The 25664-nt window shown below is 38.7% G+C and overlaps 1 protein-coding gene across 9 annotated transcripts in view; it reads left to right on the forward strand.

Annotated features, from left to right (window-relative positions):
• Window positions 1-25664, forward strand: part of LOC138738433 (sentrin-specific protease 7) — a 67280-nt gene that overhangs the window by 25457 nt on the left and 16159 nt on the right. For 8 of the 9 annotated variants that reach the window (XR_011341547.1, XM_069888638.1, XM_069888634.1 and 5 more), the window contains 9 exons: window positions 2985-3097; window positions 4464-4684; window positions 6011-6362; window positions 7937-8127; window positions 8921-9079; window positions 11369-11402; window positions 17933-18100; window positions 18987-19264; window positions 24008-24144. Coding sequence is in view for 8 of the 9 variants with exons in the window: in XM_069888638.1 (XP_069744739.1) it covers window positions 2985-3097; window positions 4464-4684; window positions 6011-6362; window positions 7937-8127; window positions 8921-9079; window positions 11369-11402; window positions 17933-18100; window positions 18987-19264; window positions 24008-24144 (1653 nt within the window). In the remaining variant the exon portion in view is untranslated. The remainder of the gene's footprint in view (window positions 1-2984; window positions 3098-4463; window positions 4685-6010; window positions 6363-7936; window positions 8128-8920; window positions 9080-11368; window positions 11403-17932; window positions 18101-18986; window positions 19265-24007; window positions 24145-25664) is intronic. The other variant, XM_069888635.1, reaches the window with a different exon arrangement.

Below are 25664 nucleotides of genomic sequence, written 5' to 3' on the forward strand. Positions count from 1 at the left end.
ACCCTGGTTGGGTTGCTAAAAAAGTGTGTAAATTCCTAAATTGTGAGATACAAGAAACTCTTAATTGGGTGTTTTATTTTTTAAAAGTCAGTACCATGTCTCAGTAAGGATGCAGTTAATCAAAAGCATATGATGCTTGTGGATACAGTAATGATGATGAGTTTATTGTCATATACACAAGTACAGGGTACATATGCCCAAAAATCTTTCTTGCTGCAGTCAAAGACAAGATACAAATTGAAACATGCAAATCATTCATATAGTTGTCAAAATTGCCAAACAGAAGAGGCCAGGTGTTCATGAGATTCTTTAAAATTTTAAATAGCTTGTGTATTTCTCGGGCACCTATCGATTTGCCCAATCAAAAATGCTGTTTAAAATTACTATTTTTCAATGACCTACTTTTGAAAGAGAAGTCTTCAGAAATGTTCCCTATCACTGGATATAGGAAGCAAAACTTCATTAAGCAACAAATTAATTAAAGCCATTCATTGCAGCAAACTTTCATTAAATGAACATTAGCAAGCTCAGATTTCTAATGCTATATGTTTAGCTGCCATCATCCAAATTTCTGATTACGCTATTAAATGTAACATTTTAAGTATTTTTATTCCCAGTCTTTATATCAAATTTTCTCCCACAACTGACTGCTTTAAGAAATGTTATAAAAGATGACATGATAAAACATGGTAATTGCTGCATAGTAGGTATTTCACATGCAAATTGCAATGATGCATTAATTATCAAATTATTTTTCTAAAGTAGAAAAACGTTGCAATTGTAACAATTTTGCAATGTTCTGTATATTCCCTGATTTAGAACCATAGAACACTACAGCACAGAAACAAGCCCCTTTGGCTCTTCTAGCCTGTGCCAGACCATTTTTTTTGCCTAGACCTATTGACCTGCATCCAGTCCATAGTACTACTGACCTGCATCCAGTCCATAGTACTACTGACCTGTATCCAGTCCATAGTCCTCCATACCTCTCCCATCCATGTACTTTTCCAAATTCTTCTTAAATGTTAAAATTGGGCCCGCATTCACCACTTCATCTGGCAGCTTGTTCCACACTCCCTCCATTTTCTGTGTGAAGAAGTTCCCCCTAAACTTTTCCCTTTTTACTCTTAACCCATGTCCTCTGGTTTCTATCTCACCTCCCCTCAGTGGAAAAAAGCCTATCTTCATTGGCCTTGCAACTTTTTCCATAAGATCTCAACTCCTACTCAGAACTTTGATTTATGATGGCCAGCATGCCAAAAGCTCTTTACAATCCTATCCACCTGTGACAACACTTTCAGGGATTTGTATATCTGTATTCCTAGGTCCCTCTTCTATTGCACTCCTCAGTGCCCTACCAATCACTGTATATGCCCTTTCTTGGCTTGTCTTTCCAAAATTGTATATCTGATCTCATAGAACACCTTGTAATAATATATCTACTCCTGACATCAGGCACATCAGCCTAGAACTTTGTAAAAAAAACAACTGAAAACGAGAGCTACTGTCCCAATCCTCTGACACCACACCTGTGGCTAAGGACATTTTAAATATTTCTGTCAGAGTCCCTGCAATTTCTACACCAGCCTCCCTCAAGATCTGAGGGAATATCTTGTCAGCCTTGGGGATTTATCCACCCTTATTTGCTTTAAGATTAGTTCCTCCTCCTCTTTAATCTGTGTAGATTCCTTACTGCTTGTTTTCCTTACCTCCCATGACTTTGTGCCTTTTTCCTGAGTGAATACTGATTGGGAGAAAAACATTTAAAATATCTCCATCTCTGTTGGCTCCATACAAAGCCGACCACTCTCATCTTCAAGGGGAGCAGTTTTGTCCCTTTCTATCCTATTGCTCCTAATATACCTGTAGAAACCCTTAGGATTTTCCTTCACATTGTCTGCCAAGGCAACCTCGTCTTTTTTAGCCATCCTGATTTTTTTTCTTGAAGTTTTTCTTACATTTTTTTATATGCCTCAGTACCTCATTTGCTGTATGTTGCCTATATCTGCTATACACCTGTCTTCCGAACAAGATCCCCAATATCCCTCAAAAACCAAGGTTCCCTATGTCTTCTAACCTTGCCTTTGATCATGACAGAAACATACAAACTGTGTACTCTCAAAATTTCACTTTTGAAGGACTTCCACTTATCTCGCACATCCTTGCCCGAAAACATTTTATCCCGATCCATGCATTCTCGATCCTTTCTCATTTCCTCAAAATTGTCCTTTTTCCAATTTAGAATCTCAACCCGAGGCCCAGACCTATCCTTCTCCAGAATTAACATGAAACTAATGGCATTATGATCCCTGGATCCAAAATGTTCCTAACACATACTTCTGTCACCTGTCCTGTCTTATCCCCTAAAAGGAGATCCAGTATTGCACTCTAGTTGTTACGTCGATATTATTGATTTAGAAAAACTTTCCTGAACACATTTGACAAACTCCAGGCCATCCAGCCCTTTTACAGTATGGGAGTCTAAGTTAATGTGTGGAAAATTAAAATCCCCTACTATCACAACCGTTTGTTTCCTGCCATCTCTCTACAGATTTGCTCTTCCAACTCTTGCTGACTTTAGGGTGGTCTATAATACAACCCCATGAGTGTGGTCATACCTTTCCTGTTCCTCAGCTCCACCATATAGCCTGAGGACAGCTGTGATATTTTTCCTGACAAACAATGCCACTCCTCCCCCTTTCATTCCATACCACTCCCCCCATCACATCTGAAGCAACGGAAGCCCCTGCCCCTCCTGCAACCATTTAATTAATGGCCACAATGTCATAATTCCACATGTGAATCCATGTTCGTCTCCCTTTTCTACATTGAAATACATTTTATTTGAGATGGCACCAAATCCTATTGCAATATAATGAATATGGTAATAATTGAAAATGGTCATTATTATTGCAGGGTTTCCATTATGTACTGTAATATTTTTGCTTAAAATGGCTAATTACATCGAGTTTAATCATTTTTAGTGTGATACAGCTGGAGAAGAAATTAGAATATCATATCCGGAAACAGAACGAAACAACCAGACCAAAAGAAGAAGATATTTCAGCATTAAGAAATTCAAAGAAAGAAGTCGAGGGTCTGTAGAATTATCTAGTGTCTAATGTGCGTGCTAATGTTAACTATTAGTGACGAAATGTTACAAACAGCATATCTGCAATTTTATCCAATCATTGCTAATACTTTGAACATCAAATCTTGTTTCTTGTTATGACTTGAATGGGATTTTGGTATGTAATGCTTTTGAAAATCTTCACAAAAATATGTAAAATGTGTTGTCTTTTCTGCTACCAAACCAATAATGCCTTCAATTGTTTCATCTTGACAATCCCTTTCATATTAAAAACTAGTATTAGAAAAATAATGGACATTTTTCCTGTAGATCAGCCATTCTCAGCCTTTATTTTTGGCTATGGCTGCCTGGGACTGTACAAAGTTTATGACCACCCCCTTCCCTGTGAAGCAGTCAAGTTTTGGTTTCTTCAGTACTTTTCTCCTACTAAACAAAAAACATTTATGTTGTGAGGTGAAAAGAAAACAAGGCTTTTACTTAAATGTGCTGTGGCCCCACGGCTCCTGTTGAGAATGGCCACTCAAGATTTTTCCAATGAACTCTGTTGATAAGAAGCTGGCAGTGATTTACCACAAAATAATTAAATAATTGAATTTACATAGTGAATTTCAAATTCTTGAGATATCCCAGAGTTGTTTAGCTGGTAATGTGTTTTTGAAATGTGTAGGAAACCTGGCAGTAAATTTGGCACAAATCTAGCATTGACCTGAATGGGTGTCTTATATGTATTTTTAAATGTTAAATTAAAAAAAAATTTTAGACATACAGCATGGTTACAGCCCCTTCCTGCCCACAAGCCTGTGCCACCCAACCCTGTACCCCAGCTAACCTACAAACCCTTTTGAATTTTCAAAAAAATGTTGACATACAGCACTGTAACAGGCCAATTGGCCCTATGAGTCCGTGCTGCCCAATTTACACCACATTAACCAACATCCCAGTATGTTTTTGAAGGGTGGGAGGAAACCGGAGCCCCCAGAGAAAACCTATGCAGACACCGGGAGAATGTACAAACTCCTTACAGACAGTGCGGGATTCAAACGCAGTTCCGGTCCTGATCACTGGCGCTGTAAAGGCGTTGCATTAACCGGTAAGCCAAGGAAGCCGGAGCACTTGGAGAAAACCCACGCAGGCACACAGAGAACATACAACCCCTTTACAGACAAAGCCAGATTTGAACATGGGTCGCTGGCACGGTTACAGAGGTGTGCTAACCACCAACTGTGTCTCCCTGAGATAAAATTCAGAATACCTACGTCCAAAGTAGTTCACCTCTGTCAGCATTTGAATTGTATGGCCAAATTATAGTAAAATGAAGTTGTGTGAAAGACAACCCTAATGAAATGACATTTTTATTTGTTTCTTGCTCCAGGGATGTCTAGAATAAAACAGACAGAAAAAGGAGATAATCTGTGTGAACATATGAAAATAAACGAAAGGCAATGCAAAGTAGACCTTCCTAAAGACGCATTAACAGATTTGCCTTTTCCAAGCCCCAAGAAGAAAAGATTATGTCTTGAACTTGAAGATCATCCTGTCAGAAGAGAAATTAATAGAGCTGCATGTTCTCGGGTTGAATGCACATTTTTAACAGTAATTTATGACTTATTTAAAAATTATATAAAACTTGGCAGTTTAAATCATTTTCACAAATAACACAATTTGGGCAACTTAGTTTGGCTTGATTCATTTTGTTCACTAAAATCAATTTGGATTTGTTTTTATCTCGGAAAGCATCCAAAGCCACTTCGGAGTTGAGAACCTGATGTTAGTAAGGGAATAGGGAGAAATGGACAAATCATGATCGCACAGGATGTAACTGGTAATACTGAAGCTCTTTGGGAGGTGGGAGCAGTTGAAGGGGGAGACTGGCTGGCAAATAACGGTGACGTCAGATGAGAATGGGAAGGGAAGTTTGAAGAAATGAGCACCTGGAAATCATTACCGTACACTGGCAGGTTCCAAACCTGGGAATTCTGCATGTGATGCCAGTCTAGCCAGCTGATTTCTAAGACTTTCTCTTGGGTGACTTTTAAAATGTCATTGAGCAGCATTCTGGGAAAACAGCTCTGTGGATAGTAATTCCTGGACTTAAGTTTTCAGCATTAATGTGGGAGAAGAGCTGGATTAGCTAAAATGTAAAGGGTTAATTCTGGAAACCTATCAATTAGGATTTGATGAAGCCAGAGTTGAGTGTTTGTGTGTGTTTCAAACAAACCAAGTAGAAGGAACAACATTATGTCAGAGATGGTGATTGCTGCTTCAAATTACATGATACCATATTTGTATGAGACGTAGGTATTAAGATTGTCAGTTTTATTGGTAGTTTGTATGACAGTATCATTTAGACCAATGGTTTTCAAACTGCTCCCCTAAACTCACATTCCACCTTGGACAATTCTTTGTGATTAGTAAGGGATTACTTAAGGTGGTTGTGAGAGGGAAGGGGAGGTTGAGAACCACTGCTCTGGACCCAATTGTTACTGAAATATTTGTTGGAGAAAAATTGTCTTTGGCCTATTTCCTTTGGAGTTCTGAAACTGTGCACATAACGAGTCAATGAGGGACGATTAAAACAGTGGTTTTCAAACTTTTTCTTTCTACTTCCATCCCACCTTAAGCAATCCCTTACTAATCACAGAGCACCAATGGCCTAGGGATTGCTGGTGGAATGTGACTTTAGGGGGCAGTTTGAAAACCATTGTTTTAGACCATTTCAGATGCCAAAAATTGCACGGATCAGATAAGTACTTTGCTGGAACTGGAAATAGTTCTGCATTTTGAAATTAATGTAGTAAAGGAGCGAAAAATATCACACCCAGGTTTGGACATCATTGGATAAATTATTCTCATGGCTTCATTGGTTTAATTAAAGGCAGAGACTAGTGAATCATTTTCATAATAGACATATTTTTCCAGTCAGGTGACAAGGATTTGCTGAAGACCCTGCTTCTGTGTCTAAATTGCAAAGAGCAGATTGTAAATTGTCATTGCTTAAGCAATAAAGAAGGAGAGAAGGATCGATTTGTGGAGATTACCAAAACTGAATCTGGTCTGCAACAAAAACTGCTTTCTCCATTAAATACAAAACAGCAAAGCCCTCATCACAGGAACCAAGAGCCTTCAGCTCCTGATGGTGTTATTAATTGGAAAGAATCCCCAAGTCCTCCTGAATCAAATGGACAGAAAACTGAAGCATTGGTTCTGAATTTGCCTACTTTGAATCCTCAGATTAAGCCCTTAAAACCAGCAGTAGTTTCAAGTGAACCAAGTGAGTATTGTTTTGTGATGGGTGGTTGATGTGTCAGAAAACTTTTTAACAAAAGGATTCTAACTCCATTGCCTTAACAGGACTTTGAGAAAATGTTTATAGATTGTCAAATCTTCAGTCTATTAATATTTTAGTAGGTTATTTCAAAGCAGTGAACAATGCAGACTGCAATCGACTGGACTTGTAAATGCCTGTGGTACTGAACTGAGATGCTGTTAGTTCCATGTTTAAATTCCAGCAAGTCCTAGACTTCTGTGTTTGCAATTGGTGTAATTATTGATAGAGTCCAGAAGTAGATCTTAAACTTGGGGAATCTTGAGTTTGAATCCAGCACCAGTTAGTTATAACTGGCACAGCTCCTTGGATTTCAATGGGAAATGTAGGGCTGTGAAGAAGAAAGCAAAGGGATAGGCAAGCTTTTTGGTTGATCTGGTCTTGTTATTTTTAATTCAAAATAACATTTTAATTATATATATATTTAATTTCTTGTAAGTTTGAAATGTGTCCAAATGTTAGAGACTTTCAGGGATATTTAAAACCCCTTCAGGTTTTGTTGTGTGGAATTTGCACTTTGGTTAGTATGCAAAGACAGGGCACACCCACAAAATGATCAGTCAGACTTGTAGCTTCCTTTTTTTTCCCTGCCTCAGACTCATTCTCTCCTTGTGAGTGTCAGGTCTAGGGTTCCTTCTGCAATCCCAGGTTCCTTTGTCCTAGGGTCAGGTGAGGAGTTTAATTCTGACCCACCTCCTACTTCTTTTCTTCACCAGTAAGATAGTTTTATGTTGAACATCCAGTTGAAGTCTGACCCATTTTGTCCATCTTGATCCTGTTACAGCTGAACTGTTGGCTGGCGTGGTATAACCTTCAGTTTCCACCACCAATTCTTTAACATTCTAGTTATTGGTATTGAACTGATCAGTACAGAGAAGCACTAAGTTCATTATTCATGATAGTTCAAACAAAAAAACCTCATTCCCCACAGGAGTCTCATGACCAGGCCTGTTTAGCAAGATTAAAAAATGTGTATATATGAATATTAAACCCCCGCAAGACTAATTGATGTAATTTGTTGTTGAAGCACATAGTTATATTTTAAATTTGCCCATGGTTCTCCTATATATATTTAATTACACAAAGTTAGTAAATATAGGAATTTGCTTTTTGTTTTATATGATATTGTAGTACACATACAATATTCTTCTTTCTTTGGCTTGGCTTCGCGGACGAAGATTTATGGAGGGGTAATGTCCACGTCAGCTGCAGGCTCGTTTGTGGCTGACAAGTCCGATGCATACAATAGTAATTTGGTACTAAATACATTATGGGCTCCCCTCTCAGAAGAAAAGGTCAATCCAAGTTAAGCTAATGTGGATTTTAAACCTACAGATAGTATTGTAATGAGATCTTCTCTCCACCCAACCTTACACCCCAGAAATGTGAAAACCACTGAGGTACACTCTCCTCTCACTGAAAATCTATTGGATGTAATCAACTCATTACAATGTTTGTCCACCTCTAAAATGTTATAAGGAATAAATCTGATTGTTTTTTTGTTTTGCACTGTATCTTAGTTGTGCTTTCCAGTGATGAAGAAGATACAGACAAAATGCAATCTGGTCTCCAGTGCACCACATTGACTCCAGAGATTAGCAGTTCACATCTGAGGAGCAAGTCGCTGTCAACTGACAACAGCCAAAGAGAAGCTGAGATTCAGTCCGCAAAGAGGGAGCCAGAGAGTATAAAACCATGTACAATGGGACAGGTACCTTTTATCAGACTTTGTCCAGAAATCTTTCTGAGAGATCTTTTGATAGTTCCAGTATTGTTGTGCAAATTGTAGCTTCCCACCCTTTCCCTTCCTTTCTTAGCCCTCTCCCCATATTTTCTCAGCTTTTTCCTTTTCCTTTCCACCTGTATCCACCTCTTACCTGTTAGCCAGTGCTCCTTCCCCTTTCCTCCACCTTTTTTTTTTAACATTCGGACATCTCCCTCATTTTTGGCGCTCCCGAAGAAGGGCTCAGGCCAGAAACGTTGACTGCCTTTTACTTCTGGAAAGATTTGATGTTTCAGGTCAAAGATCTTTCGTTAGTATTGGGAAGGAGCCGAGAGAAGCTTGTGAGGTGTGGGAGGGGGACCATCACTGATGAGGTGAGGTGACCTTGGGGATAAGGTTTAAACAAGGCTGATTCTTGGCTTTGGCAGACCTCCTTGCTGAATGGAACTGGTCTGTGCCTGTTTGCATCTTGAGCATTTCTGATCAGAGTGACGTGGGTTTATTTATGTGATCTATATTTATTTAAAAAAAAGAGGACGTCACCCCAAGCAGACAGATGCTTTGGATATTAATTTCAACTGATCTTTTCAGATTTAGTTTTGGGCAATACAGAACTAATGAGGTGTAACGCCCAGTTGGAAATTATTTCCATTCTGTAAATCCCAGGCAAAAGCAGCAAAAATCAGTGACTTCGGTTGTTTAAAAATAAAATGTTGATTTTTTTGAACGCCAAAAATACATTGCAAAACTTTATTCTTGCATATCTCTAACTTGTTTTCAGAATATATGTGAAGCAAATGTGAAGGATACGTTATCCAATGCAGTGCAAATTACAGATGGTTCTTTGGAAACTAGCACAATGACAACAACAACATTGGATCTTGACTTTGCGGCCCTACACGTGGGAGAAATTGAAGGAAGTGAACAGGGTTCTGTGACAGTATGTTGTTTTAATTGTCTCGTCCTAAGTTGGTGATGGTTCAATGCATTTTCAAATGCATTGCATTTATTTGCATTTCACAATAGCAAAACCTATTTTGTAAAGCCATTTAATATTTTTGATGTTAGGCTTTGCTTCACCAGTAGAGGTCCACAGTGATAAACTTTACTCGATATACACCACTACGTAAATCTTCAAGTACATTGAATTTGGACTGTTCAAAGGTACATGAAACATATGTTGCATTGTGGATTTACAGACTTTGAGATTCAGTGGTTGAAAGTTTATCAGACCCACACCACTGATGAACTATAGCAAGAATATGGAAGGTTGCAGAGGACAGAAAGGAGGGTACAAAGATTAGCTTTTGGCATAGGCTCGTATATAATGGGTTTCTTACAACAGTCAGCTTAATGGTGGGTGATCTTGGGGAGTGGAGATAATTAGTTGATGTTTAATGTGGGGTAGAGTTTGTTATTTGGGGGGGTTGCCAGTGTGGGTGTTTAGTTCTTGAAAGCATTAGCAGTGAGTGTGATCAGGAGCCTTAGTCACATGGGGGGGATGAACCTGAGGAAGCGTGATTGATAAGTTATGTTCAGGGTAGAGGAACTGCTCGTAGAGGTACCTTTAAAGTTACTCAGAAACAGGTTTCAAGAAGGCTGCTCTGCATGACGAATGTCTATGGAAATTATGTCCATGTGCAAGTTAAAAGTCATTTGACACAACTGGGCACAGTTTGGATCCTATTGGATAGATAACATTTATTTATCGATCCTTTTGTACTTGCTATCTCTTCTCTGTCTTGGTATATTGTGGTAGTTTAATTTATACCATTGTAGTTGGTGCATCTGATGTACCTGTGTGTCTGGTACCTGCATCTGATGTACCTGGTGCATCTGATGTACCTGTGTGCCTGATACCTGCATCTGATGTACCTGTGTGCCTGCAACAAGTAAGAATGTTGGTGTATCTGCACAACTCCGTTCAAATCATTTTAGAGTAACTAAGCTATATTATTAGATAATGAATCTCAATGCTTGACATGATGGAAAAATAACTACTAATCGCAAAGATGGATTGAACTAATCCATAAAAATCAGATGCAACATTTTCCTTTTTCTTTTTCAATCATTTTATTAGTTTTAACCTATGCAAAATACATAGGTACGTATAATAAAGTAGATTAATTTCAATATCAAATACAGGTACACAATCCTTTATCTGGACATCTAAAATCCGGAAAGCTCCAAAATCTGGCAAGTGGGGAGAGAGACAGCAGTGTGAGTCGGGCAGCCAAGAGACCGGCAGCGCGAGTTGGGCAGGCGAGGGTGGGGGGGGTGGCGGGGGAGGAGACCGGCAGCGCGAATCGGGCAGGCCGGGGGGGGTGTGGATATGGCAGCACAATTCGGGTGGGCTTAAATCTGGCTTTCTGAAATCTGGAAAACTCCCGAACACACTGTTGCCCAAGGGTTCCGGATAAAGGATTGCGTACCTGTAACAGTAAACGAGGTACATATGAACCCGTGCTATTAAATGTACCTTATTTACTGTTATTTGTCATTTGATATTAATCTACTTTGTCATTGTCATATGGACCTATGTATTTTGCATATGGTAAAGCCAATAAAAAGATTGAAAAGAAACATTTGCCTTTTAAAGTGCTGTATTCTTACTATCACAGTCAGTCTCAGAAATTACAAAATGCAATCATGTATAAAAATTAATATTGAATTTACTTATCAGCTTTCAAAATTGGTACTAAAGGCAATATTGTAAATGCAAAAATTGAAACATTCAAAGAACTGCAAAGAAGTGAACGCTTCTTCCATAATTCCTGTAGAAAATTCACTGTAAATCTTTCATACACACATCTCACTTCAACAATGCTGAAATCTTTCTATTCGCCAGAATTTTTTGTATCCTATATAATGGTTAACAATAAATTTAGTACCATGTGAGGATAATCTCTTGACATGCTCCAATTCTATATGATTATTTGATGTAATGTTGCAATCAAATAGTTTAGTCTTTGCAGAATATTGGATTAACTTGTAAAATGTAAGAGGTAAATTTGGCAAATTTCACCACGGATCAGTGACTCGTATCATAAAGTAATTTTCCTTGAGGGGCTTGTCAATATTTTTCAAGTTGTTTATCAGCTTTAGAAATTTGGCATATTTACAACTCTGCATTTAATCCAAAATCAGTTTTACGACACTTAAAGAATTTGCTTCCAAATGTTACATTTTTACATGTTAAATTTTTTTTTTTTGTTTTTGTTTTTTGCAGTTTGGACCTGACTACATTGCAATATCCTTGACAGGTAAAATAATCTGAATAAAACATTATTTTATGAGATATTACAGATTGTATTAAACAACTATGGTTTTAAATGCACCAGATAAATTCACAGAAAATTGTTGCTGATACGATAAAACTTCTAGATGTTATTCTTGGAACAAAGTTATGCTGGAATGTTGTACAAGTTTAGTTAATCTACATAAGTTGTCCATGATACAGCTTGGGTCACTGCTGCTTGGGAAGGATGTGACAGCTCTAAAATAAGTACAATATAGGAACAAAAGTAGAGTAAATTTACTGTGGTGTTCAGATCAAGGTGTAAACTAATTTAACCAGATTCCTTGGCAGTAGAATCATAGATTTCCATGGCACAGAAGGATGTCATTCAGAACATTGCAGCCATGTTGACCAAAACCTCTTTGGTCTGCTCCAACTTCTCAGTCATTGGCCTTGTAGTTTATAGTTCTATATTTTTTCATCAAGGTACTTTCTAAATGCAATGAGAATTTCAGCTGGCATCATCCTTTGGGCAAAGTGTTTTCTAAACTTCCTTCAATTTTGACCACTAGTTAATTTTTTGTTTCCCTGTTATCAATCTTTCTTTGCATGGAACATTCCATTTCCCTTGATCTACACCTCAAATAATTTATATATCTCAGTTCAATCCCTCCTTTATTTTTTTACTAAAGTAAAAGCTGTCAATGTAATTAGTCTCTCGTTCATAATAATTATTCAGCTCTTGCAATATTCCTTGAAAAACTTCTCTGCACCCTCTATCGTGATATTCCATTCTTCCTAAACTCTGGTGACTAGAACTGTACATATTACTGTATCTGTAGCCTAACTAATGTTACTTACAATCTTGGCACAACATCCATACTCTTGTGTTTTAAGTCTGAGTGATACAGGCAGTTAACCCTTAGGTGTCTTTAATGGCTCATGTAGCTGTACCACTATCTTTTAAGGAGCTGTGGACTTGCAATCCACGATCCTTCTTTGGTATCTTCACAATTACTATTTCCTTGTCTAGTTTGTCCTTCTCAAAAGCATAATTTCATACTTTCATGGATTAAATCCCATTTGTGACTGCAGTGCTTACCTAACTAGTTGAGTGATGTCTTCCAGCAACTTAGAACTTCTTTGATCACAGTCAGCCACTTCCAATTTTGGCTTTTGCCTCCAAATTTAGTTCCAGTTCTTTATATTACAAAAGCAAAGAGCGTTGTACTGAATCTGTGGAACGCCTCCATCCATCCTGTCACCAAATCCCCAGAGGTCATTGCTCTTTTTCCTCATTGAACCATGGCTCTTTGCTGCTCACATCTTTGTTTCTTTAACCTCCTTATTTGATCTGAAGGCCTTGTAGGCAATAGTCACAATATCTGCCCTCACTTCAATGCCTTCGCCTTGAAGTCTCTTTGGAGTTGATAATAAACAGTATTGTCAACTTTAGTTTCCTTTTTATCAGAATTTTGTTATTTTTGCATAATCATGCTTTTGTATTTTTTATTCCATCAATCCTCCTTTCTGTTTGTGTTTTTAGTGAGCTCCCTTTTATTCCCCTTGTTTCCTTTCCACCTGTGCCTTATAAAAGTTCAAGAGATATTCAAGATTCCTTTATTGCCATGTAATAGTGCAGAACAAGTAATATTACATAAAATTGCCATCTGCCTCCCCTGAGAGTTACCATTAGTGTTGTCTGGTGTCCTTGGAGAGGAGGAGAGGCAGAAGAGAGTCTTTTCAGAGACAGAGCACCTGTGGATTTATCTGTAGCCGCACAGATTCCTGTTTCATCCATTGGCAACCCGAGCTCCAGATCCAAACTTCTGACACGATAAGGAAGCATTCAGCGCCTGAGACTCTTTGGGAGCCTTTCTTGCCCTCAGCACCTCAAATCATAGTTCTGATACCTGGTTCCCACGAACCAGTATCCTGCAGCCCGTGCAGGTCCCATGAATGTGTCGCCCACAGCCTTTGTGGGTCCCACAGCCACTGAGCCCCTCGCTAGTCTGCTGCTGTGGTCACAGTCTGGTAGGGTCATCTCCTCTACTTCTACTTAATTGAGGGGGGGGTGTTCTCTATGTTTCCAGCGCCTTGCTGCTTCCTTGGAGTCTGCAACCCCTCATAGCTGCTGCCGAGCAAAGGTGCCGCCATCTTGTGCACAGACCCCTGATTGCAGGACTTTAAAATAAAACAGTCAATTCCTTTAACAGGCTGTTTAAAGCCTTAAGACTGGGCAGTTGAACCCTTGGGAGCAATGCCGTGTCTCCACTCTCCCTGTTACAGCAACTCTGGCAACACTGCCATTTTTTTTGGGTTTGTTTTAGTGCCTTCCAAAGTTGTATACTAAACTTATTTATCTTGGCTGTCTCTCATCTCAATGTACTGTCAGGCCTCATTTTTATGCCAGGCTTGTTTAAATCTGACCAATGGTACGAGCTCAATTCCTACAAGGATATTGTTCCTGGCCCTGTTCGAGATGTGACCCAGCTGGCTTGTATTAGTTTTGTATACCTCAGTGACTCAGCAATCTAAACATTTCCCTTCTATTTACTCTGTATTTAGCTATACCTGTATATCTTTATATATTACTTACTATCTACTTTTGAATTGTTTAATTAAATCCTTAAACAGTTTCTAACTTGATTTTGTTTGTCTATATTGGATATTGCTGACTACTATCAATGACCTTTAATTGGAGTTTGCATTGTATTTGATCATTTATTGAAATAAAACACTATCCTTGCTCCTCAATATCCATAATTTCACCTACCCCAGTGCCCTCTTCAGGTGTATTGCGAACCACACAGTTCAGGCCGTCCCCAGGGCCTTTGGCCATCACTCAATGTGCTGATATGGACCCTTGCATTTCTCTGCATTCCTCATCTAAGCTAAGATGGTTTGCAAAACCCAGGGCTGCTACTCCCAGTTGCTGTCCAGCAATCACAGAGTGTATGGCTATTTATCTGAGGACAAGACATGCCATGTTTGATATTTTGCACACCGGATGCTGCCCTCCAACAGATCTCACTCAGTCTTTCCACTGTATCCCCTGGTGGTTGGAGCTGTTTACGTTTCATGACCAATTGACAAGGTACAGACGAAAAGCGAACAGCATAGTTCAATCAAGAAGTCATCCTTTTTTAAATTTTTAAAAATTTTTCACACTGTGAACCATATCAATCAAAATACATACAAACTTTCTTTCTTTTTCTTTCTTCTTTTCCCTCTTAAATATACACAGTAGCATTTTCTCCTCTTTTTCTCCCCCTACCTTCCCTCCCCATTTCCCACCCCCCTCCAAACCCATTGAACATTCAACATATACAATAAACCCATTAAACAATATCATCACACAATGAAAATAAACAAGAAAATTGTGTCATCTATTTGTCACACACTGGATCAAGTCATTTTGTCTTCTTATCATTTTAGGGGATGGAGGTCCGCGGTAGGCCCTCTCTGTTATGTTCCATGTATGGTTCCCAAATTTGTTCAAATAATGTGACTTTATTTTTTAAATTATATGTTATTTTTTCCAATGGAATACATTTATTCACTTCCATGTACCATTGCTGTACTCTCAGGCTCTCTTCTGATTTCCAAGTTGATATTATACATTTTTTTGCTACAACTAAGGCTATCATAATAAATCTTTTTTGTGCTTCATCCAGTTTGAGGCCTAATTCTTTACTTCTTATATTACTTAGAAGAAAGATCTCTTGGATTTTTTGGTATGTTGCTTTTTGTGATATTATTTAATACCTGATTTAGATCTTCCCAAAACTTTTTCACTTTCTCACATGCCCAAATTGCATGTACTGTTGTTCCCATTTCCTTCTTACAGCGAAAACATCTATCTGATAATGTTGGATCCCATTTTTTTAACTTTTGGGGCGTGATATATAACCTGTGTAACCAATTATACTGTATCATGCGTAACCTTGTGTTTATTATATTCTTTATAGTTCCAGAGCATAACTTTTCCCATGTTTCATTTTTTATCTTTATGTTTAAATCTTTTTCCCACTTATGTTTGGGTTTATAGCTTATTTCATCATTTTCCTTCTCTTGCAGCTTAATGTACATGTTCGTTATATATCTTTTTATTATCATTGTTTCTGTAATCACATTCAAAACTGCTTCCTTCTGGTAATCTCAGTCTGTTTCCCAATTTATCCTTTAAGTAGGCTTTCAGTTGATGGTATGCAAACATTGTACCATGAGCTATTCCATATTTGTACTTCATTTGTTCAAATGTTAATAAATTATTTCCCAAAAAACAATTTTATATTCTTTCAATTCCTTTTCTCTCCCATTCTCTAAAGGAAAGGTTATCAATTGTAAAAGAGATTAGCTGATTTTGCATCAATAATAATTTTGGTAGTTGGTAATTTGTTTTTTTTTCCTTTCTAAGTGAATCTTCTTCCATATATTGAGTAAATGATGCAGAACTGGAGAGCTTTTATATTGCACCAGCTTTTCATCCCACTTATAAAGTATATGTTCACACCTATTCCCCTATTTTATCTAGCTCTATCTTAGCTCTATCTTAGTCCAATCTGTTTTTTTCCCTTGTGTGATAAAAAATCTGATAAATACCTTAATTGTGCTGCTCTATAATAATTTTTAAAGTTTGGTAACTGCAAACCACCTTGGTTGTACCACTCTGTTAATTTATCTAATGCTATCCTCGGTTTCTTCCCTTTTCCATAAAAAATTCCTTATTATTCTCTTTAGTTCATTGAAGAATTTCTCTGTTAAGGGAATTGGTAACGATTGAAATAAGTATTGTATCCTTGGGAAGACAATCATTTTAATGCAATTTACCCTCCCTATCAATGTTAGTGGTAATTCTTTCCAATGTTCTAAGTCTTCCTGTAATTTCTTTATTAATGGCTGATAATTTAATTTGTACATGTGGCTTAAATTATTATCTAATCTAATACCTCGGTATCAGATTGCTTGTGTTTGCCATTTAAATGGTGATTCTTTTTTAAATTTTGTATAATCCGCATCACTCATTGGCATTGCTTCACTTTTATTTGCGTTGATCTTGTACCCCGATATTTCTCCATATTCCTTCAATTTCTTATGTAGTTCTTTTGTTGATATTTCCAGTTCTATTAAGTATACTATGATGTCATCTGCAAATAAACTGATTTTGTACTCCTTCTCCTTTATTTTTATCTCTTTTATTTTATTTTCTGTTCTTATCAGTTCTGCCAATGGTTCTATTGCTAAAGCGAACAGTGAGGGAGATAGTGGACATCCCTGTTCGATACATATTCATTTACTGTCACCTTCGCCAATAATCCATTATATAATGCTTTAATCCAATTAATATATTTTTCTGGTAGATTGAACCTCTGTAATACTTTGAATAAATAATTTCATTCTACCCTGTCAAAGGCTTTCTCTGTGTCTAAAGCAACAGCCACCATTTGCATCTTATTTCCTTGAACTGCATGAATTAAATTAATAAATTTACAGACATTATCCGCTGTTTGTCTTTTAATAAATCCAGTTTGATCTTGTTTTACTATTTTTGGTACACAGCCAATCTGTTTGCTAATAATTTGCTATTATTGTGTAATCTGAATTAAGTAGAGATATTGGTCTATACGATGCTGGTGTTAGTAGATCCTTCCCTGTCTTTGGTATTACTGTAATTATTACTGTCTTACATGAATCTGGCAAGTTTTGTGTTTCTTCTATGTGGTTCATTACTTCCAGGAGAGGAGGAATTAATAACTCTTTAAATGTTTTATAGAATTCTATTGGGAATCCATCCTCTCCAGGCATTTTATTGTTTGGCAGCTTTTTTAATATATCCTGTACTTCCTCTATTTCAAATGGTTTTATCAGCTTGTTCTGCTCATCTTCTTGCAATTTCGGCAGTTCAATTTTAGATAAAAACTCTTCTATTTTATCATCTTTCCCCTCGTTCTCGGTTTGGTATAATTGTTCATAAAATTCCTTAAAGTTCTCATTAATATCCATTGGATTATATGTAATTGTTTGTCCTTTTTCCTTGATGCCAATACAATTCTTTTAGCTTGTTCTGTTTTAAGTTGCCAGGCTAATATTTTATGTGTTTTTTCTCCTAGCTCAATACTTTTGCTTTATTTTCATTATGTTCTTCTCCACTTTATACATTTGTAATGTTTCGTATTTTATTTTTTTGTCCACCAATGCTCGTTTTGTTATATCGTTGCTAGTTCCTTTTCTGTACTTACTATTTCCCTTTCCAACTGTTCTATTGCCCGATTGTAGTCCTTTTTCATCTTGGTTACATAACTTATTATCTACCCTCTAATGAAGGCTTTCATTGCATCCCATAATATAAATTTGTCTTTCACTGATTCAAGAAGTCATCCTTGAGAGCATTTTAGGAGATGCCAATTTAAAATGCATTTTCTTTACATAATATGATTGTAGAAGCCTCTTTTTTAAAAAAAAAAATTAAAAAATAAAATTTTGGGACATCAGAGGCACCCTAATTTCCAGTGTAATTTATAAAGCAATAACCATTATTTTGTTTACATTCAGATATCGGTACATGGCGGCTGGATACTTCTCAGTTGAAGAAATATAGTATGTGGGAGAGACTGTGTGACTCAACCTTTGAAAAGCACTCAGTTATTTTCCTTTGGTTTGCTGCAGACTATATGGATGAGATCAACAAACAATTAAAAATCTCTTCCTTAATAAAGGAATGTAAGTGTACAGTTACTGTCCTTTGGCAGTTGGATTTCTTTATCCCATACAGGTACTCCCCAACTTGCAACCTATGTGATTTGTGTCCATCCACAAATATGACCGATTTATATATAAAAAAAATTGCATGGTTTGTTTTATTTGACAAACCATAAAAGGGATACAGGGCATGTAAGAGCCAAAATATGTGTACTTGTTAGTCAGTGTCCCAGGGTCTTTTGGCTGGGTGACCATCTTGATTCCTGTGTGCACGTGTGGCCATTTGGATATTGGAGTTTGGTTGGCACATGTGCGAGAGTTAAGGGCGTAAATTCAATTCATTAGGGCGCTTAACTCTCGCGCATGTGCCAACCGATCTCTAATACGTGAACCCGCCGTGCATGTACCTACTGAAGACTCGCACATGCACACAGGAACCAAGATGGCCATGCCCAGCCTACAGACTCCGAGACACCGACGAACAAGGTAAGTATGCAATCTGACCTGCTTCCATTCCGAGCTTTGACTTGTCATCTAGAACTGAACACGGATGCATATCGGGGAGTACCTGTGCTTTAAAATATTTCCAGTTCAAATCAGCTTGATGTAGTCTTTTGGAAATTAGAAAGTGGTCTGCCCAAGGTCATCAAATCACATTGGAAGCTTAATGATTGACTTGTTTTCTGAGGCAGTCAATGTGTTTTCAACTTGTTCTACTACCAACCTGACTTAATATTAAGCATCCTCCGCCCCCTGCCCCCCGTTTCTGGCAGAATTAAGGGAACTTTTTGGCTCTCATTTATCTACACCCATTTATATATTTAATCTAAAATTACTCATGCTGCTCGTTTGTAACAAAGTGAACTGACAGAGATGCGATTTTAATATCATTCTCTACGCTTCGCAGCAGGTGTTTTCTTTGGAGATGAGCACAGTGAATACATCTTCATTCAGCTTTTCAAACCTTTGCAAGCAATAGAAGCAACATTGTTGAAAGAAACGATGACTTTCACTGGAGTAAGGAACGAAACTGCAGACCTGTGTGAAGTTATGTCGTTGGAAGAGGCCTACCTGCTATTGGCCAAGCTTGACTTCGAACGAAGCTCCTTCTTATTGTCCTGCTACAAAACTTTACAACAACGAGTAGAGACTGCCACGTTATTGCCCGATTACCAGATGTCACAGGTGACTGTGTTGATTAAGATGGATGCTTGGCAACTGATTTACTGAGGCTTTATTTGACAGATCTGCATACAACTTCTCACATTCATTTAAAATTTAGATTTAGATATACAGCACGGTAACAGGCCATTTTGGCCCACAAGTCTATGCTGCCCGTTAACCAACACCCCGGTATGATTTTAATTTTGAAGCTTTTAAAATTCTGTTTTGAAAATGCTTATGCAGTTAAAATATATGTCCAGTAATGTAACTGTTAATAATAGCATTTTTTAATCACAGAACTATCAAGACTTGTTCTTACTGGACCAGGCTGTATAAAGATCATTATTTTTTTAGCTGGACAACGTGCACTGAAATGCCAATATTTATTGTGCAAAAATCTGCGATTCTTGTACAAATAAGTCCCAGACTTCAGTGCAGCTGATTGCCAGTGGGTTCCCGATTGCTCCGGGACATTGAACATCTCATGACATCTAGCAGCAATAGTACAAATTTCCAAAGATTTTTTTGCAGTTGCTATGGGAAACTGAGTCAACTGTTTTGAAAGGAGAAGGAAATGCTGCACGGGATTTTTGAAAATTGACCCAAACATTCACGTTCAAAGTTAAGTGTTATTTAAAAAAAAACATGATTTTAAAAAAATTTGAAAATTAGCGGATTAAAAATTATACATTTCTAAACCATACTGTTTAAGGGGCTGGAGTAACAAAGCTAGATGGAGGAAACATTTGGGAGCAGTAAAATTGAGATTAGTTCACAATTTTGTTATCGCCTTTTGTACTAGTAAAATAGCAAAGAGCAGGAAGTCCATAAGATTGAACAGATACAAAGTGGTGTATCTGCAGTGTAAAATGAAGGAGGTAGTAATGTTGGAGTGGATATGTGTGGGTTTCATAAATCACGTCATCAAAAATCTCTCATGAAGCAGTTATTGTTGGAATTAATTAGAACATAAAACCTAGAACATTACAGCACAGTACTGGCCCTTGATGTTGTGCCAACCAATATATTCCTTCCAAAAAAATACTGAGCCCTTCCTACTTTGTAATCCTCTATTTTTCTTTCATCCATGTGCCAGTCTGAGTCTCTTAAATGCCCCTAATGTTTCAGCCTCCACGACAATCCCTTTCAAGGCATTCCAGGCACCCACAACTCTGTGTAATTAATAAAGAAATTACTGGCTGTCCACTTTATTCATACTTTTCAGAATCTTGTAGACCTCCATTAAGTCTCCTCTCATCCTTCTTCGCTCCAAAGAGAAAAGTCTCAGCTCTGCTAACCTTGCCTCATAAGACTTAATTTTCCAATCCAGGCAGCAACCTGGTAAATCTCTGCACCCTCTCCATAGCTTCCACATCCTTCCTATAATGAGTTGATCAGAACTGAACACAATACTCTAAATGTGGTCTCACCAAAGATTTGTGGAGTTGCAATATGACCTCTCGATCTTCAACTCAATCCCCCCTATTAATGAATCCCAGCATCCCATAGGCCTTCTTAATTATCCTATCAACATACATGGCAATCTTGAGTGATGTATGAATTTGGAGTCCAAGACCCCTCCTTTCCTCCGCATTGTTAAGTATGCAACCATTAGCCCTGTACTCAGCCTTCTGGTTTGACCTTCCAAAATGCATCACCTCACACTTATCTGGATTGAACTCCATCTGCCACTTTTCCATATCTTCTGCCTTCTCTTCATCAATTTCTTTTGTTACCTCCTCAGAACACTTAATTAGCCTCTTGAGGCACAATCTTTCCTTCACAAAGCCATGTTCACTATCCTTGAGTAAACTGTATTTCTCCAAATTCTCATAAATTCTATCCTTAATAATTCTCTCCAATAGTTTACACACCACTGACGTAAGGCTCACCGGTCTATAATTCCCAGGATTCTTTTTTAAACAAGGAGACCAAGTTTGCCGTTCTCCAATCCTCTGGCACATCCTCTGTGGCAAGAAAGACTCAAAGATCATAATCAGTGCCCCAGCTATCTCTTCCCTCCCTTCCAACAGCAACCTAGGGTTTATCGCGTCTGGCCCCAGGGACATCAGTCTTAATGTTCTTCAGAAGATCCAACATGTCCTCTTCCTGAATCTCAATGTCATTCAGCACACCAGCCTGCTCTATTCTGACCACCCTGATCAAGATCCTTTTCTCTTGTGAATACTGAAGCAAAGTATTCATTTAGGACCTCCCCAACCTCTTCCGTCTCCAAGCACGTTGCCTCCTTTATCCTTAAACGGCCCCAACTTCATTCTTGTCAGCCTTCTGTTCCTCACATAAGCATAGAACACCTTGGGGTTCTCCTTAATCCTACTTGCCCTAGCCTTCTCATGCCCTTTTTCAGATCTCCTAAATCCTTTTTTAAATTCCTTCCTGGCTACCATATAACTTTCAAGAGCCCTTCCTGTTTTCTGCTTTCTAAATCTAATGGATGCTTCCTTCTTCCTCTTAACTAACTCTCTCACCTATTTTGTTAACCATGTTTCCCTTTTCCTACATCTTTTCTTTGGTGGGACAAACCTATCCTGAACACAATGCAAGTGGCCCCTAAACATACTCCACGTTACTTCTGTGCTTTCTCCTGTGAACATCAGTTCCCAATTTACTCTCCCTAGTTCCTGCCTCATCCCATCATAATCTTCGCTTTCCCAATTGAATACTTTCCCATTTTGTCTGCTTTTCTCCTTATCCATAGCTATGCTGAAGAACAGAGAGTTGTGGTCACTATTACCAAAATGCTCCCCCAGCGATAGGTCTGCCACCTGACCAGGTTCATTACCCAGCACTAGATCCAGTATGGCCTTTCCTCTATTCAGCTGGTCCACATAATTTGTCACACCTGACAAATTATGCCCCATCTATCCTTCGCAGGCAGGAGGTGCCATTCAACATTGTCCCATGACAACAACTCTGTAATTTCCGCACTGTTCCAAAATCTCCCTGCTTATCTGCTCCTCGGTGTCCCGAGGGCTATTTTGGGGCCTATAGACTACCTTCCTATTTCTGACTTCCACCCACACTGACTCAGTAAACATTCCCTCTACAGTGTCATCTGTGATACTATCCCTGTCCAGTAATGCTACTCCACCCCCCCACTGGCCACTGACCTCCTATCCTATTCCTGTTAAAACCTCTAAATCCCAGTATCTCATCAGCTGATCTTGTCCTTCCACCAGCCAAGTCTCAATAATGGCCACAGCATCATAATTCCACGTATTGATCCATGCTCTAAATTCTGTTGTCTATACTCTGTGCATTGAAATAGACACATTTCAAACTATCTAACTGAATACATTTCTGCTTCCTCCCCTGACTATCCTTCTCACAGACTCTCCATGCATAGCATCATGCTTTTCACCTTCTGCCCTATTTTCTGCACTCACATCCTGGTTCCCATCCCCCAACCAAGCTAGTTTAAACCCCCTTCAACAGCTCTAGCAAATGGGCCTTTCAGGATATTGGTCCCCCTCCAGTTCAGGTGCAGTCTGTCCTTTTTGTACAAGTCATACCTTCACCAGAAGAGATCCCAATGATTCACAGATCTGAACTCCTGCCCCCTGCACCAACTCTTCAGCCACGCATTCATCTGCCACAACTTCCTACTCTGGCGTGTGACACAGGCAAGAATTCAGTCCTGCTTTTCAGCTTCCTTCCTAACTCCTTATTTTCCCTCTTCAGGACCTCGTCCCTACTCCTGTCTTTGTTATTGGTGCCAATGTGGACCATGACAGCTGGCTGCTCACCGTCCACTTGAGATTGTTGTGGATTCAATCAGAGGTGTCCCTGACCCTGGCACCTGGGAGGTGACATACCATCTGGGAGTCTCAAAGTTGTTCACAGAACCTTCTATTTGTTTGTCTAATAGCGAACACCCAATCACTATCACTCTCCTTTTCTCCCTCCCTTCCCTTCTGAGCCAAAGGGCCAGAATGTGGCAGAGACATGACCACTATGACGTCCCTGGTAGATCATTTCCCCCCTCCCCCCCAAAGGTATCCAAAGTGATATACTTATTGTTGAGGGGAATGGCGACAGGTGTGCTCTGAGCTGACCGCCTCTTCCTCTTCCTTCTCCTAACAGTTACCCAGCTACCTGCCTCCAGACATTTGAGGGTGACTTTCTCCCTAAAGCTCCTGTCTATCACCCCTTCCTCCCCCCCCCCCCCCCCCCCCCCGCCTCCAGAATTATCTGGAGTTCATCCAGCTTCAGTTCCTTAACTTGTTCTGTAATTAGTAACAAATTAGGCCAAAAGAATTAACTTGGGAAATGGAACAGTGACTCTTATAGCAGAGAGTCAAATTTATATTTTTCTGGGAATCCGTGTGTTGCAGAGAAGGGATTTAGCTCTGCTTAAACTTGTCTTATGCTTAGTGTTATTACGCAGCAGTCACATTCCTCCTTTGAAGATTTCAAAAAGTGCTTATTTAAGAATGGGCTTGAGGGTAAATCAGAAATCTCCTTACTGCTGTATTTAAAGCAACTAGAAGATCGAGCTTTTAAATGTTGTTCAGGTTTGAATGTATTTATTAAACACAATGTTGATGTTGCAATCAAGTTAAAGTTGTCATGTATTGCAAAAAAATTTCTATTCAGAAAAGAAAATTTAATCCAATTATAGAAATGCATTCTGAAGGGCATCATGGTTGATCAGGGAGCATTGTGTACTTATTTCCAATCAACTTTGGGTATTACAAAGCATTGGGTATTTGCACATTCCCATTTCTGCTTTTACTTCCATAGGAAGAAATTGCACATCCAACAAGGGTAAATAATTATACCTTGTGTCACGTGCGGAGAAAGGATCATTATGTGGTTTCACTTGCCTCAAAGCAAGAGAAACAGAAGCATGTCTTCAGTCGAAATGGACCAGTTCAGAAGTAAGTTGGTTTTACATTAGCTCAGTAATAATCAACAATGATAAAAATTATACACACTATTGATAGAGGTACCAAGATAGGCTGTAAGTTTGGTTGCGAGGCAGGAAGAATCAAAGCTAGTAGGTAAATCTGCGCTAATCATTATCCCTGCTCCATGGCTTTGAAACTTGGAAAACTTACAAGAACTACTGAAGTACTGGAAGTACAACAATGGAATGGATCACGGCAAGATTGCCATTGCCCCCTCTAGTGATCAGTGCAGATGGCGGTGACAATGAAAGTCAGTTGTGCTGAACAGGTCATTGTGTACAGAACTTTGATGTCTGGCTGCCAAAACAGTGGGCATATGTGCAGCGTACTTGAGCACTGAGAACAGAAGGGCATTAGTAGACACCTTTAAAGAACAACCTCAAAGTGTGGTATAAATACTGGAAATTGTGCGATATTAGTCCAGAGCAAGATAGTGTGCATACTCCATTTTAAATTTAGACATACAGCGTGGTAACAGGTCATTACGGCCCAAGAGTCCATGCCACCCAATATTTACGCCCAATTAACCTACACTGGGAGGAAACCACAGTCCCAAGGAAACAAGCTTTCTGGAAAGAAAGAAGATGAGGCATGTACCTGTGATTAAACTCTTCCATCAACCAATCTCTATGGTATGTGCCAGTGAGGCTGAAGATCAAGTATTGAACTATTCAACCATCCATTCCCTTAGCTGCAGCACTCTACTTGACCAGTGAAAGTTTTCTTGCTCAACCATGTTAGGTCACTGCAAATCTGGTGGTGCAAATGCTGGAAGATACAAAATCTGATCCTTTACACAGCAATTTGTTGACTCTGCTTCAGCCTTGCTCTCCAACAGTTGGACGTACATCGAGTGCAGCACTGGAATGTGAATTTGTGCAGTCATCCTGGGACTTTTGCTGACTGACTTTGTGTCATGGTAGGTCTGCGTACAGTGAACTCTTCATTTGAATGGAGGAGCAACAGGAGAAAGCAGGGTAAATATGGTAGCTAGATTTTTAAACTGGATTAGTTAATTCTTTTAAAATGTTTAAATGTTAAGGTGATTTCATTTTAAATATATAAAGTTTTCTAGTATCTTTGCTTCCAAATGCAAGATTTCTGTTGGGTTTGATGTACGGCTTAGCCAAATGTCGTAACTTACAGCTGTTACTCCTCCTTGCGCAACCATCCCTCCTCCACAATGCAGTTTTGGGCTAGGCTGGTTTGGGAGGACAAATTGACAAGACAGGATCAGCAAACAGAAAGGTTGTATTTGCCATTGGTCAACAACAAGTGCAGGTTCTGGTTGTGTTGATAGATTTTAAGGAGCTCATTCTAACTGGTGGTAGATTCATGTTGCCATTGTGAATGTTCTAACTTTACAAATGTTTTGAGACTTCAGTGCTTTGTAATTTTGTGAGGTTTCTTATTGCAGCAAAACTGGTGTCAAGGATTTGTCATGTCAAATTTAATTTATACATTTTTCTTCCTTGCTCTGGGCCTTATTC

This window comes from Narcine bancroftii, chromosome 7 (genome assembly GCF_036971445.1).
Source record: "Narcine bancroftii isolate sNarBan1 chromosome 7, sNarBan1.hap1, whole genome shotgun sequence".
NCBI lineage: Eukaryota > Metazoa > Chordata > Chondrichthyes > Torpediniformes > Narcinidae > Narcine > Narcine bancroftii.